Source organism: Pan troglodytes, chromosome 5 (assembly GCF_028858775.2).
Source record: "Pan troglodytes isolate AG18354 chromosome 5, NHGRI_mPanTro3-v2.0_pri, whole genome shotgun sequence".
NCBI lineage: Eukaryota > Metazoa > Chordata > Mammalia > Primates > Hominidae > Pan > Pan troglodytes.
Genome location: NC_072403.2, coordinates 81,901,057 through 81,917,093, shown reverse-complemented (window position 1 = coordinate 81,917,093; position 16,037 = coordinate 81,901,057). Strand labels below are relative to the sequence as shown.

General features: G+C 34.3%; 1 protein-coding gene across 5 annotated transcripts in view; it reads right to left on the bottom strand.

Annotated features, from left to right (window-relative positions):
- The window catches only part of COL19A1 (collagen type XIX alpha 1 chain), a 339,181-nt gene that overhangs the window by 251,805 nt on the left and 71,339 nt on the right, over window positions 1-16,037 (bottom strand). For all 5 annotated transcript variants that reach the window (XM_001135236.6, XM_063813156.1, XM_016955766.4 and 2 more), the window contains one exon: window positions 15,275-15,337. In XM_001135236.6, the coding sequence (XP_001135236.3) occupies window positions 15,275-15,337 (63 nt within the window). The remainder of the gene's footprint in view (window positions 1-15,274; window positions 15,338-16,037) is intronic.

Here is a 16,037-nt window from a genome sequence, read left to right as displayed (position 1 = left end):
AACAAGTAAGCTTACAAAACTGTTTTCTTTGTGGTCATTTTTTTCTATGAATACTAATTATGATTAAAAATTCAATCCTGTGTGTAGATTTGACTATACCTTCACTCATTAGAGAATTTTCTAAATTACACAGATATACAGGTGATTCTCTGCTTAAGAGGTATTTTTCTCTAAAGTGGAAAACATTCTTGTTTTATAAAGCCTAACAATTTCATAGGCAGGAAGTATTCCATTGCTAGAATAAAGCTAAGTTGTCTTTTTTTTCCTCCTCATTTAATGGTCTCAATTTCTATAATAAACTGTCACATGCATTAGGCATTTTAAATTATGTTTTAAACTTAGGAAGTCTAAAATTAAGCACAGAAAAATTAGGTGAGGCTAGAAATATAGAGAGGAAGCCAAATGGCTTAAAAATTCTCTAGCTTTTATACTACTTGCCTATAAGTTTCTGAGTCTCCGAAGCATTAATGCTACATCTGGACCAGCACTGTTAGAAAGTTCATTATAATTCACAACAGTGACTGGCCTTGTCTGCACTTACATAAACTGTAACAGCATCTGCCTTTATTTTCTGAAGCTGCAGTCTTCTCATAAAATGTCTTTTTAGGGAAAATCAAGATTCAAAGATCATAGTCATTTCATTTTCCAGCAGAAAAGAAATACAAAGACTGTTAGGGAACAATGGATCTGCCTCATTCAGTCTCATCTCACTGCAGTGCTGAGGGCTTCAGAGTTTATGGTGAAAAGACCCATCATACAAAGCATATCCTCATATAATGATGATAGTTAGTCCAGCTATTTTTAAGACATGCAGCTTGGCCACTCTCTCATCATGTTATCAGATGTACTTCTTAAGTGCTTTAATACATACAGCTTTTTTTTACTTCCAGAAGGTTGATTTATTTTATATTTTTATAAAGCCATGGTACTAAGTTAAACAATTTTGTTTTTGATAAATAAATTATATATATTTATTTGGTGGAGAATGTAAGAGAAAAATTTCTACATTAGGTGTTGCATTAAGGTTAATCTGGAGAGTGCCCATGATTGAGCTGCCTGGACATGGGCATGCAGGGTAGATTAAGAATCTCCAGAGAGTCAAGCGTGGAATGTTTGAAAACACACTTCAAATGTAATCTGTACTTGGAAACCAAGCAAATTTTTTTCCATGATACTTATTTTGGAAGGTAAAGCTAGACAAAACCCTCTCATTTGGTGAAAAACCATATGCATAATGATTCTTAACAGGTGAACACAATCTTATGAAGGTGGGGGAGTCAGAATCCCTAGGGTCAGATACAGTTTAAAAGGGGTCCATGGATTTAAAGGGAAGGGACACAGCCCTCCTTGGAGCAGGATGTCCGAAGCAAACTGCAGTTCACTCACTAAACTGGCAGGCAAACAAATTTAAGATCTAATTCAGACCTGCCTGTGTAAATGAAATCTGAATATTTGAGGAGCTGTCCAGATGAGGTAATATGGCAAAGGGGCAAGAGCTATGGATTTCCACAGATAGAGGTTCAAATCCTGACTCTACTATTTTCTCTGTACCAAGTTAGGGGAAGTTTTTAATTTTTTTTTCCCTCTCTCTCTCTAGATCTGTTTCCTAATCTGTGAAATAGTGACAATAAATCTTACCTCACAGGGGTGTTGTAAGGATTGAATGAAATAATGTGAAGAAGGCTCCTGATAGCATTTAGCATATAACACTTTCTGAGTAAATGGCTGTTATTATTATTATCGTAAAAGTTTATATTCTTGTACATATTTATAATAAGTGAGGAATTCATTGGTTTTCTAACATCTAGTTTGTTTTAAAAGGTCAAGGTTACGTAAGATATGTGACTTTAACATTTTCCTGTAAATATATTTTCAATAACTAATATAAATTCCCCCAAGTGTTTGCTTCTTGGCCTTTTGGCTAAGATGAAGCGTATAAATTCCTTCAAATAAGTTCTAATCTGGTCCCACAGTAAGGCTAGAATAATAGAATCATCAAACTGTTTATTGTTAAAATTATATCTGTTGTTTACCAAATATTTACATACCAGGTGCTGACACTTTTATGAATAATCTTGTTTAATCCTTAAGATAAAGCTAGAAGTAGATGCAATATAATTCCTGTTTTATAAAAGAGAAAACTGACATTTAGAGAGACCAAGTGTTATGCTCTAAATTAGAGAGTAAGATTTTGAGCTGGAATTCAAACCCAGGCAGTCTAACTCTGAGTATTTAATATTAGCATAGTAAAGTAATGATGGCTACGATTTACTTCATACTTACTCCATGGGGAGCAAAATTAACTTAGTAAAAGTTTTCCTATTAAAATAAACATTTTAGGGCAAATTTAAAGTAATTTAGTAGATAGAATATGGGTTTTAGCATAAATTAGGCTCTATATTTGTTCAATTTTTACTATCACATTATTAGGATAAGATTATTGGACAATAATTATTCCCACTTAGAAAAAAATCCCCGCTTCTAGAGAAATATATCTTTTATGTTTAAATACATAAGTGAAGTATGAAACGAGGCACTTTTTTGTTTGAAGTATTCAGGTAATGAAAACAAACATGGTTCGAGTGTTATATTTGGGGGCAAAGTGGGCAAAATTTGCTAATAGTGTCCAAATCCTCATCTCATTTTCCTACTTCATACCATGAGGATGCAAGGTGTGATCATGTGTGTGTGTGTGTGTGTGTATGGCTGCATTCATGTGATCTTATGCTTTGAGTCATTCACTTCTCTTGGAAATGGAACCATCCAGTTTACTCATTTTGATTGACAGAGGCTTCTGTCCATCCAAGCTTACCAGAAGTCGCCAGCTACCTAATAATACTGCTTGCTACACAGAACTGATTTTCTTAAATGAACTCATAACAGAACACTTACCAAATCTCTTAGGCAAAATCATAGCTGTTCTGAATAAATGTAAAGGGGACAGTTATTTTTATACAATGTTTAACAGTAAGGCTTTATTAGATTAGAGCTAATATTAGATTAAGAATGTCTACTGCAAGTCTGTACTGGGTGATAAGTATTACAATTACAAAAGAACATAACTAAATGCTATACTTCATCCTTAGAGTCCTCATGACTCCACATTCCGTAAATACATTTTATAAAATTGTGTTGTTTAGTGTACTATTTTTATCCTTGGTGTCAGAGGAAAAATGCCACCACAGTATATTAATACATTGTTCAGAGTCTTGACTTAAAAGAATTTGCTGCTCTTACCTAGCTAAATTTCAAAGTGTAGGTTTATTTTAGAATAATGTGATTTATATGCAAATCACTTAATTTATTGAAGTATGACATTGATGTAAGTGTAAAGTATAGTTAATGTACAAATTAATACTTCATACTGCTCAGAATATGCTTCACTCCATTAATATAAATCAGTTTCCTAGCTTAAATGTTAACTTTAGAAAAAAATCTTCACTTTGAGAATATTAGACCTGAGATACATATTCTATGGTATTGTACATATGTTTTTGCTCCAAGTGAAACAGTTAAACAATTCAACCTAGTTATTTATTTTTTAACAGTACTCTTAAGTACTCCTAATTCTATGTAAAGCAAAGCAAAACAAAACAAAGAATTATAACTGCTGACAAGCAGAGTCAAAGTTAAGGGGATGCTGGATAAGTTACTCTGGAAGATGCACATATTTCACATTGAAGCAAATGTGGGATACAAAGCCCTGAGGTGACACACATGTTAAGAACTGATAATTTTTCTTTGGAAATTTACTTAGAAAAATCTAACAAACTATTTTTCTTGTAAAATAACAGAAATATTTCACCCCAAACATAAACCTCACGAGGATGATTTTAAAATTTTGAAATTAAAAAAATTTTTTACAATTTATTAACCTACTGTTAGATAATATGCTAGTAACTTTCTTGTTTTCATTTTGTATACATTCTTTAGAATTATTTTCAATAAGTGGTAACCTGTGGATTATAGAAGTGAGAAAACACTATTGAGGTGGCATTTTTTTCACTCAAGAGTGTCACACCCCTTTAACAGCTAAATGAAGTGACAAGTTAGAATCATAGCTGGCACCACCAGGGACTGAGACCTTGGGAAGAGAAAGTGGTCAAAGACTCAGTGCTTCTATAGGTATTGGAAGGATATTAACCACTAAGTAGGGTCTCTGATGATGTGTGAATCCGGGAACCAAGAGTTAAACGTAAACCGTTACCATATTTAGCACCACTGGAAGTTACATGAATTCTCTAACTGTCTGTGAGAGCCTTTAAGAGTAACTCAAGTAAATTAGACCCAGAAGAAAACTGCTTGAGGAAACATGAAAGAGTATTTGCCAGGACAATTTTGCCATGGTTTTAGAACACCATAAAAACAACTGCTTCTTTATGATATTAGCTTCTTAAGTTCTCTGGGAAGAGTGTCTTCACACAGACACACTCATTAATTGATTTTGCAAGACTCTCTCAGTCACCATTTTGACCAAATGGGCACCAAGGGCTGAGGATTTCGGTTTTCAGAATGACTTCATCTAACTAGATTATCAGTATATTCCTTTATATTCACTGAAGTTTTACTTTAAGTGGAATATAGGATGAATCACCACACAAGATTCTTTCTACAAAAGTGGATTTCTGGGAAAAGAAACAAAATTTTTAGTTCTGAGTAGTGCCTGTCTCTGAAATACTGACTTGCTCCAGTTCCTTCACGTTGCCCCAAATGCCCTCTCTTTTCTAAGAAACTCTCTCTTTTTCTAGAGAATTTCTTGACTTGCATACTTAACTTTCTAGACTTGTTTTCTTACTATCATGGCCCTGGATGGCAATTCATTTGATCAGCTTTTGACAGGATTGATTCTACTGAATGCTTCATCTAGTCCTTACATTGTCAGTCTGTGGACATCACCTTTTCAGGAGTTGAGAACCTGTTCCACAGCCAATAAGTAGCAGTTTGCACCTGGTTGTCATACATAAGGATCCAAGGGCTGTCATTTTGGAGTGTTAAAATTAACAATATTTTATACCAACCTTTATAAATTCTGTTTTAAAGCATTCAAAGGGAATTCTATCCTGCTATGCCATAATTTATTGTGTAAATGTACATAAGTCTCACGTTACATCCCACAATAAAGTCAAACAATCTATTTTATAGTTCAAGTGCTTCGGTGATTCTGCATATGTTTTAAAAAAGATTCCCATGTTCAGAATAATTCAAAAATTCCTAATGATCTGAAATCTAAACAATCAGATTATTGTGATGCATTTTAGAAAAAGATTGGTAGAATAAGGGTACAAGGTAAATTTGGATTGGGGCATCTCTTTAGGTGATCAAGTAATATTCTCTAGAGAAAAGATATTTTTAAAGAATTAGACCTTTGAACAAGTATTTAAAGAAGCTTTTATATATGATGAAGAATCATCAATTAATGCCATCAGTAAGCTTAAACAAGAAGATAGCAGCCCAAATAAACATCAACTTGCAGCAAGGTATTGTTTTTCAATAGAGTTTGTTGGACTTTACTGAGTCCAACAGTTACATTCCTATAGGAGTAAAGAATTTGCATATCAGACTGAATAATTTATGAAAGGAAAAAGTAGCATCAATGAAGCCATCAGATACCAGAGACACATTTAAGAAGGTCTCAAAAAATATCTGTCTGACAACCTCTGAACCTCCTACTGCTTCAGCTTCAGTTATTGCTGTGCTAACTTTAGGTGAATAAAACCGCAATGGTCATGGCCTTCTACATAATGAGACACAATGGACTCACTTGATAATCAGTGCAGCTAGAATGCCACAAAAACTTATACTAAGCATATTTTCATAAAGAAGAGAATTTTCTTAGCATCAACATATGAGAACTTTAAAAATTTAGCAAAGTTATTAATATTAATATAGGCATATATAGGGAAAAATACAACAAGGTGATTGCAGTTTAATATACAAATACAACAATTTTTAAAATATTCTACAAAAACTGAAGTTGAATAAGATGCTAAACTGCAACAGTAACTTCTCGTGAGTGAATTTATTGTTTGGAATCATCTTGTGGTATTAGAGGAAAAACATAAAAATCAATCATTTTATGAACTATAGCCTACAGTATAGTATTTTATTGATACACTGAAATATATTTCTTATATTTTTAATTACAGTATGTCTTATAGTCTATATTATAAAATGTTTACATAAATTGCCTAATTTTTGTCTGCAGTGAAACACATATTAATACGCCATATTATATATAAAATGGTGAATTTAAGAAGCCCTGGGGCTAAGAGAATAGCAGCCAATGTTCCGGAGCAGGGATCAGCAAGCTTTTTCAACAAAGGGCCAGAGAGTAAATATTTTAGATTTTGTGGGCCATACAGTCTCTGCCACAATTACTTAACTTGGCCATGAAGCACAAAGGCAGCCTTAGGTAATACAAAAACAAATGAGTGTGGCTGTGTTCCAGTAAAACTTTATGTACAAAATCCTACAGTGAGAGTTTCTGGCAGCCCTACTATAGGGCCACAGTTCGATTACCTCTAAACTATAGGACTTGTTCTGTATATTTTCCTATCCTATCTGATACAACTTTATAAAATAACCATACATTTTGATCAAATAGTAAACCATCATATCTTTTCCCCAGGAATTCCAGGAGCACCAAATTCACCTTTATTACCAACTGCACCCTAAAATACAGAAATGCTTATTAGGAGATTACTTTTAAGGGGTGCGTTAATTACTAATGTTGTCAAAGAGAATCTACCTCTTCCTAGATGAGTTGCTTTTGCTTGCACCAAAGTTTGTGCTTCAAGTTCCTTCCTCATATTGCCCACAAGCCAAAATAATAAATTGTAAAAAATCAGTAATTCGTAAATATCTAAGTGCTAATCATAACTAAAACTAGACATATTCACACAGAAATATGTAATTTAACTTTGTAATTTACCAAATTTTGAGTAGTCTAATATGCTAACCCAGAGATGATGGGTAAGTTTCCCCTCATTTTCTTTCCAATCTGACATTACTCATATGCCCATTCTATAGCCATACCACAACAATAAAAATTAATTAAACCAAAATATGTTCATAATTTTTAAAAATAAGGATACCTTCTCTTAGTAATAACCTCACAGAAGTAGGATTTAATATTTACCAAAAGTAAGGAATAATACTATTGCTGTTACTTCAATTAATATGATAAATGAGTTTAAATGAGTTAAAAGCTACATCCTATCCGATGCTTTCAATTCAAGTAGGTCATGAAATTTCAGATTCTAAGATATTCCTATTTGTTTCATTTAGTATGCCTGACTTTCCTTTACATCCTCCAGGAAAAACCCCAAAGCTGGGTCAATCCAATGATCAGCTTCCTTGCTCTTCCATCTAACTGCCAAGCAGGGATGGAAAAACAGGTGCAAGGAAGTCTATGGATCATCTATGGCTTCCTTAAAAGTACTATCACAAATTCAGTCTAATAAATTTATCCTTGAAACAGTGGAAAATAATATACACTTTTTGAATGAGTTTCTCTGTCACTAACACGTGGTAGAAATTAAGAAATATATTGTAATTTTATGAATATGTAATACCATTATTATAATGATACTATCTGTTAATTTCAGATGAAGACCCACAAGTAAATTTCACCTTCAAGTGAATTCCTGTAGATTACATGAGATTATATCAAATTGGGTAAAACTGATCCAAAAAAAGGACTTGTCAATTACTTCAATATACTCAATATGGGATTAGAAAGGATAAAGAAACATTATTATTTCTTATATTGACATATTAAAAGAAGTCAAAATAATAATATTAAATCCTACTTCTGTGAAGTTATTACTAAGAGAAGGTATCCTTATTTTTAAAAATTATGAACATATTTTGGTTTAATTAATTTTTATTGTTGTGGTATGGCTACAGAATGGGCATATGAGTAATGTCAGATTGGAAAGAAAATGAGGGGAAACTTACTCATCATCTCTGGGTTAGCATATTAGACTACTCAAAATGGAAACCTCTATAGTGGGATTGGAGGGCAGGAGAAGTTGAAAGAAATCAATACCAGTTTCTGACTAAGAAGTCAAATAAGCTAACTTATTCCATTTTAAACAGTTTTGATTTTCTGTCAAAGCATATCAGCAAAGCAATCATTTCATAAAGTCAACACATTTTGGCAAATTAACTGGAGATGTGGAAGATAATAATACAAAAATAAACTGGAAAATTATTCCCAAAATGGAGCTCAGATAACACTTTCCCTCAGGTTCAAGAACATTAAAATTGAGCTAATATTTTATAAAACTTTGAGAGAATTTCAGCTCTGAAATGGGTGAGGGTATTAACAAGGGTCTTAAAGAACTGAGAAAGTAATGCAGTTGCTAAGGAATTAGGTTGCTAACTACATTTGCTAACAAAAGGGAATTAAAAAATTCAGAAAATTATTACAATTGAGTCTAAATGAAAGAAAAGTATTAATTATTACTTCAAATAATGTTATGCAGAGTTTAGTGTTAAAGAGCATGGTTAAAATCGCTTGATTAGGTGTTCTGATATAGAATACTGATCACAACTAGATAATTAAGTACAAGCAGTAGTACTTAAAACTACATTATTCCATGAGAGGTGACCATCACCTTTATAAAAAAAGAAAAAGTAGTAAATCATATTAATAAACCATCATAGTAGATAAGAAAATAGGCAAATAAAAATACATATTAAGTTTTGCCAAAACTTCTGGCTTTTTGCAAAATATTTTTGATGCTTCATTACCTTGACAATACTAAGCTAAACCTGATTAAATCAATGTGAAAAGAATTTTTGTTTTTTAAAAGAAAAAACTGTAGTAGAACAATAGTTAACAATATAATATTATTTAATTCTTTCCTTGCAAATTGAATCTTTGCCTTGCTCAGCAGAGTCTCCTGGGCAATTAGGAAGGAGAACTTACAGTTTCTAGAAATAGGTGAGTTGATTATTTAAACTTTCCTTGAGGTATAGTGTTCATTCATGCATTCAGCATATTTTTAGCTCCTATTATTTATGTGTTGTTCTATGTATAGGCTCACAGAACTCATTTTCCAACAGGGAAAGAAATAGATGCGCGATGACAATGTGTCAGGTGGCAGTAAAAGTGCTAAGCAAAGTAAGAGGATAGAGGTGGGAGTAAGGATGCTTTTTATATAGAGACGCCAGAAGGCCTTTTTATTTTAAAGTTATTTTTGAGCAAGGGCCTAAATGATGTGAAGAAGAGAGCGAGCCAAGTGGATGTGTACAAGGACACTTCAGGCATATATAACTGGTACAAAGGACTTGGAGCAAAAGTGAACAAGGGAAGAGAGTACGAGACAATTTGGGAGTGAGGAGTCAGGTAGGGGAGAGCTCTACACATTATGTGAAGCCTCATAGCCCATGATTAGAGCTTTGGGGTTTATCTTAAGAGAGACAAGAAGTCATTAGTGGGTTCTGGCTCAGGTGGGACAGGATTTGCTTACATGATTATTCGGAATAATTGTCTAACTCATAATGTATGTGTATAAATAAGAGTAAAATTTTTCTCTATGAATTTGCTGCATTAAAGTAAGGATGCTCAAAGCATAACACCTTAGATTGTCATCAACAGTCACATAGACCAATGGAACACACTAGAGAACCCATAAATAAATCCATGTATTTACAGCCAACTGATTTTTGACAGAGGTGCCAGGAACGTGCATTGAGGAAAGGACAGTCTTCTTGATAAACAGTGTTGGAAAAACTATATTCAGAAGAATAAACTAGATCCTTCTCTCTCACCATATGCAAAAATCAACCCAAAATGGATTGAAAACTTAAATGTAGAGCCCAAAACTATGAATCTTCTGGGGGAAAATGTAGGGAAAATGCTTTGGTACATTAGTCTAGGCAAAGATTTTGTGGTTACAACCTCAAGAGCACAGGCAACCAAAGCAAAAATAGACAAATGGGACCATATTGCACTAAAAAGCTTTTGTACAGCAAGGGAAACCATCAAGAGAATGAAGAGACAACCTGCAGAACGGGAGTAAACGTTTGCAAGGTATTCATCTGACAAGGGATTAATATCCACAATATACAAGGAGTTCAAGCAACTCAACAGCAACAAACAAACAAAAACCCCAATAATCTGATTTTAAAATGGGTGAATGATCTGAATAGACACTTCTCAAAAGAAGACATACAAATAGCCAAGAAATACATCAAAAAATGCTCAACATTAATCATGAGGGAGGAGCAAATTGGAATCAAAATGAGATATCATCTTACCCTAGTTTAGAATGGCTATTATCTAAATGACCAAAAAAAAATGCTACCAAAGTTGTGGAGAAAGGGGAACTTTTGCACCCTTTTAGTGGGAATGTAAATTAGTATAGCTATTATGGAGAACAATATGGAAATGCCTCAAAAAACTAAAAATGGAACTACCATGTGATCCAGAAATCCCACTGGGGATATGTATCCAAAGGAAAGGAAATAAGTATGGTGAAAAGATAACTGAAAGCCTGTGTTTATTACAGCACAACTCACAATCGCTAATACATGGAATCAAAATGGGTGTCTATCAATTAATAAATGGATAAAGAAAATGTTTTATACACACACACACACACACACACACACACATACACACAATGGAATGACATTAAGCCATAAAAAAAGAGTAAAATCCCATCATTTGCAGCAACATGGACGAGTCAGAATGACATTGTTGTAAGTGAAATAAGCCAGGCACAGAAGGATAAATACTGCACGTTCTTCTTTATATGTAGAAGTTTAAAAAGTTAATCTCATAGAAGTAGAGAGTAGAATAATGGTTACTGGGGCTGGGAAGGGTGGGAGTGGGGATAGGGAGAAGTTGGTTAACAGATACAAAATTACAGCTATAAAGAATAAATAAGCTCTGCTGTTCAATAGCACTGTAGGGTGACTATGGTTAACAATAATTTATTGAATATTTTCAAATAGCTAAAAGAGAAAATCTTGAATGTTCCCAATACAAAGAAATAATGAATATTTGAGGTGATGGACATGTTAATTATCCCAATTTGATTAGTACAGATTGTATAAATGAATGAAAATATCACACTTTACTCCATAAATACGTATAATTGTTATGTCAATTAACATATTAATAAAAATCTTAACACCTTTAGAAATACTGTAGTGTAGTGATATATAATTTGAAAGAGATGTGGAAGTTGTATTCTCAAATCTTTTCTCACTTTATTACATTGAGCCAAAAGTAAAATGCACCAAAAGACTAATATTATACAGTTAATGAGAAAAAGTAAATTATAATTGTGTCTGGATGGCTTCTAATCGACGTTATCTAAGTAAAACAATGCAAGGAACATATTTGAAAAACTAGCACATTGGGCTGAGAGCAGTGGCTCACACCTGTAATCCTAGCACTTTGGGAGGGCGAGGTGGGTGGATGACCTGAGGTCAGGAGTTCGAGACCAGCCTGGTCAACATGGTGAAACCCCATCTCTATCAAAAAATACAAAAATTAGCCAGGCATGATGGCGGGTGCCTGTAATCTCAACTACTCAGGAGGCTGAGGCAGGAGAATCGCTTGAACCTGGGAGGCGGATGTTGCAGGGAACAGGGATTGCACCATTGCACTCCAGCCTGGGTGACAGAGCAAGACTCTGTCTAAAAAAAAAAAAAAAAAAAAAAGCAACTAGCACATTGTATCCAGAGAAGGTCAGATACAGATAATATTGGAAATAAAAGATACAGAGTTGAATGAAATAGTCAAGTAATTGAGTAATCTTTTGAAGAAATCAACTATTGATCAATTATTACTATTTACCACAAGGAGCATGTGATGATAACTCAACATTTTTACATCTAATAAATTGAAAATTCTAAGGCAGTATCTCACAAATGAAGATTCCTTTGTTCTTCATCAAGCCACAAATGAAATTAAACTCAACCTAAAATAGTTATCTCCACCTCTCCTTCAATATGTGGACAATTATATGGTGGATAAGAAAGCAGGGGAAACATATATTTGTTGAATATCTATAATATGGCAGTTTCTAAGTGCTGTGTATATATTGTATTGTATTCCTTCTTCACAATCAACCACTGGCTAGGTATTATTAAGGATAATTTTCAAAGCAAGTAAGAGGTGGAGAGGATTCAATCCTAAGTAGTTCAGGCTCCAAAGTGGTACTCTTTCCAACATACTGTTCTACCTCCTCTAAATATTCTTTCTTGGGCTTACAGATCAAAAAGAAAACCTTTAGAACAACATCTGATTCCCTTAGTAACATTGCACTTCTGATCATTTCACAAAATTTACTACTGAATATGCCTTAGAGCAAAATGACTTTCGATCTTCAAGTTATGTAGGCATTATTTCGTGCACCTGCTCTAATAATGACAATTACATGCCAGAATAAAAAATGAAGGAAGGCCTTCTTTATTTATTGCACATTAAAGTTGCAAGATCACATAGTGCAATAGGAGCAGAAATAAACCCATCCTCCATTCCTTAAAATGAAACAATACATCCATGTTTATTTCAAGTGCCAGGAAGGTTGAATGCATTCATGGTCATGGTCATCTAATGTCATTTTTACAAGGCAGAGCATATGTTGGTTTAATCAAATGTGGGTGCATGTATTGAAAAGATAAGGGAAATACACAGATTAGTTATTCGTTGTGTAGATTATAAATTTCCTTTATTCCAGCTGTTTTTACGTTGCCACTAAAATCTCTTGCCATTATGAATTATCATGGAATTTAAAACAAATGTTAATATTCTTAAAACATACTGCAGATGAGAAGTCATATAATGCATTGTTACTCTAAGATACATTTTTGTATATTTTATAGATTTGACATACAATAAATTGGCTAATATTTATCCATTTTTATTAATTTTTCCTAGTTCTTTTCTACTGGTTTTAGTTTCTATAGAAGGAGAGAATGTTCTGTGAACAAACTGTCACGAGATTGTAAACTCGGTGAGAGCAGGCCCTGTATTTTATTATTACTGCTAAGGCTCCAACGTCTGGCACATTTTTTATTATAATAGCAGGAGCTCAATAAATAGGTGTTGATGGATGAATGAATAAAGAAAAACAAATATTTAAATGTTAAAGTGAGAGATGTCTGTTTATGATTAAAGGGAATCGAGGGGGAAAATGCATCCTTAAAAGGTATAGGCTCTAACAACAGTGACTAAGCACTTAATCTTCAAAAAAGAATTTAAAGTCGATTTAATGATTTTTAAAATAATTATTCAAATAGGACTGTACTTATGACATAGACATAGATTTTTTTTTTCAGTGGGCAGGGTATTTTTCCTAAAAGCAACACATGAAATTTCTTCCTGTGCCAGCAATCTTAAATATGAAGGAACTGATAAATCAAAGAAGTGAAAAGACAAGTTAAGAAATGTGTATGTGAACGTGTATAAATCACAGTCACCAAAAATTAAGCCACATGCATTTTTTTCAAGGCATTTTTGTGTCACTTTATAGTATAGGTATAACAGATAAGTGAGAACACCTTCCGTTGCAGATAAGAAAACTTATGTATGGAGAGTCTGAGTGGCTTGGCCAAATTCACCCTCTAACCAGAGAAGAGTTGGGATTAACTCAGAGATCTTTCCACTTTCTGAGTCCTCTTAATTGTGTTACCTTGGGCACGTCATTTTACCTATGTGTGGCTCTCAGCTGTAAAATGAGGATAGAGACACTAGGCTGGCATCTTTAAATGATGTTTTAAGAGTAAAATATCGCAAGTGGAAGTACCTGATCAAAGAACACAGATACATAATACTGAATTGCTTTTAGAACATAGTGGCAGCCTTAAAAATGGATACTGGTTATGAGTAGTCAACAGACCTACTGGGTTCAGATCCCAGTTTGGCCACAAGCTATGTGGCACTGGGCAATAATTTAACCTCCCTAAGCTTCAGTTTTTCCATCTGTAAAATGCTAATACTAATCCCTAACATGAAGAGTGAGTGTAAGGATCAAGTATGATAACATATCTAAAACACTCTTCTCAGTGTCTGGTACATGTAACCATGAAACAAATACTTGCTATTGGTATAATGATTTGTATGTTTAGTTTGATTGAAGTGGTCTTTAGAATCAGATATTGTTCAATTATTTTGAATTTTCATAAAATGATATTGAAAGTAAAGGTACCCCAAGCAATGCATTTTAAAGAGCAATAATAAATGGCCTGTCCCTCCTCAAAAATCTTTTTCAAACACCTGCTGAGTTGTCAGAAGTTCCCATGCAAGGTACATGGGAATACATTCCTTCAGGAATCAAATGACTTTAGCTTTGTTGAAGCTTTGAGGGATCAGTCATTTCTCAGACTTCCATCTCCTGTCTTTTTAAAGAGGGGGGAGCAATAGATTATACAAATAATTTAGAATCATGGACTTCCCAAGTTAAGGCAGGAAAGGAATTAAAATCTATTTTACCTTGGAGAGATAATAAAAACAGAATCAACTTCTAACAGTGCTCATTCATTTACCTGATTAGCTGACAAAAGATGTACTCAAAAGAGTCAGAAACATTACAGTTAAGTTTTGAGTCGTGGGAGAAGGGAAAGACAAATCTCTAAGCATGGGATATAGCCTAGAATTACACACTTAGAGGTCCAGTCCACTGGCCATTCCTCCATTAAATCCTCCCTAGCTCCCCAGATCATTTCTCCAGGACACTCGCAACTCTCCTACAGCACCTAACACATATGGCCTTGTAATTTTCCACGATCTCTTTCCAGATGTAAAATCATTGAGAACAGGGAATATATCCTATTTGTCTTTATGTGCTCTACAACACCAAGCAACATACCTCATACACAGAAAGTATTCAAAAAAAGTTGGCCGTTTTAAAAAAAAAGGTAGAGAGCTACAGAAAAATCTCTGGTGGGGATGTATCAAAAGACAAGAGAAGCAAGAATTCAACAGGGATTTGGGGAAGGGAATGCTAAAGAAGGCTAGGGCACAGCTAGAAAACAGACTTTTCTGCTTCACAGTTTTGCTAGAGCTTATAGGTACAAAGACTTGCAGTTCCAGATCTTTCCAAAGTTCACACCAGCCTACCAATATGAATTCAAAAGCTGACTAGAATGCTGATAGTCTTTATTTCAGTAATCAGCGTTTTAATATAGTCTTTGATAGCCTTTTATAGAAACATATTTGTACAGAATAAAGAAAAATGAGATGAACACATTTTTAAGTCATTTTTTAACAAAACCCCATTTTCTCCATCAGTATTTGTTTTTTTCTTACCGGCTCTCCTTTATGCCCTTTCTGCCCAGGTGAACCCGGAGCTCCTGGTAATCCTGCTTCTCCCTGAGCAAAAATGCATATCTGTGTTAGCAAACATTCTGTCACATTGATCTAAAGCCAAATGGTTTATAAATGTGAAGCTGGCAATAGCAAGATAATGCTTTGTTCTCCTCTGAGCTGATGCTTAGAGTGAGGAATAGTGAGCCATGTGAATAAGGGAAAAAGGGCATGCCAATGGAATTCCATTCACTGTTCCTCACTCTTCCAAACACCATTTAGCATCATCTCCTCCAGACCTTCCATGAGCTGGAACACAAGCTGTTTCTCTATGGACCCCCGAACCTTGCCTTTCTCATAGAGCTTACTGTGCAATATTGGCCACTAGAAAAAATGAAAGTTTCCCTTAAACTTTCACCCCATCCCCATCTGGCTCAGCCAGGAGTTGAAGTGGTGGTGGATGAGTAAGTCGATGACATGTTTTAAGTCACAGTGCTAGGGCACACTCTGCTCTAGAAACTGGGGCAAGTTCTCCTTTCCTCAGGTATGGGCACTGGAAAAAGCCACCAAGACACCACTCAGCCTTTTAGCACGGGCTTTATGACTGCCATTAACATCCATAAAGGAAGTTCATAAAGGTCCATGGCACAGCCTTCTTGACCAGGGGATCACATTGGTGCAGATGAAACAAATTATTTGAGTAACAACAGAGCCCCTCTGTATATTCCCCTAATAACTTATGGTGGATGGGGGCAGCCAGTTGAAA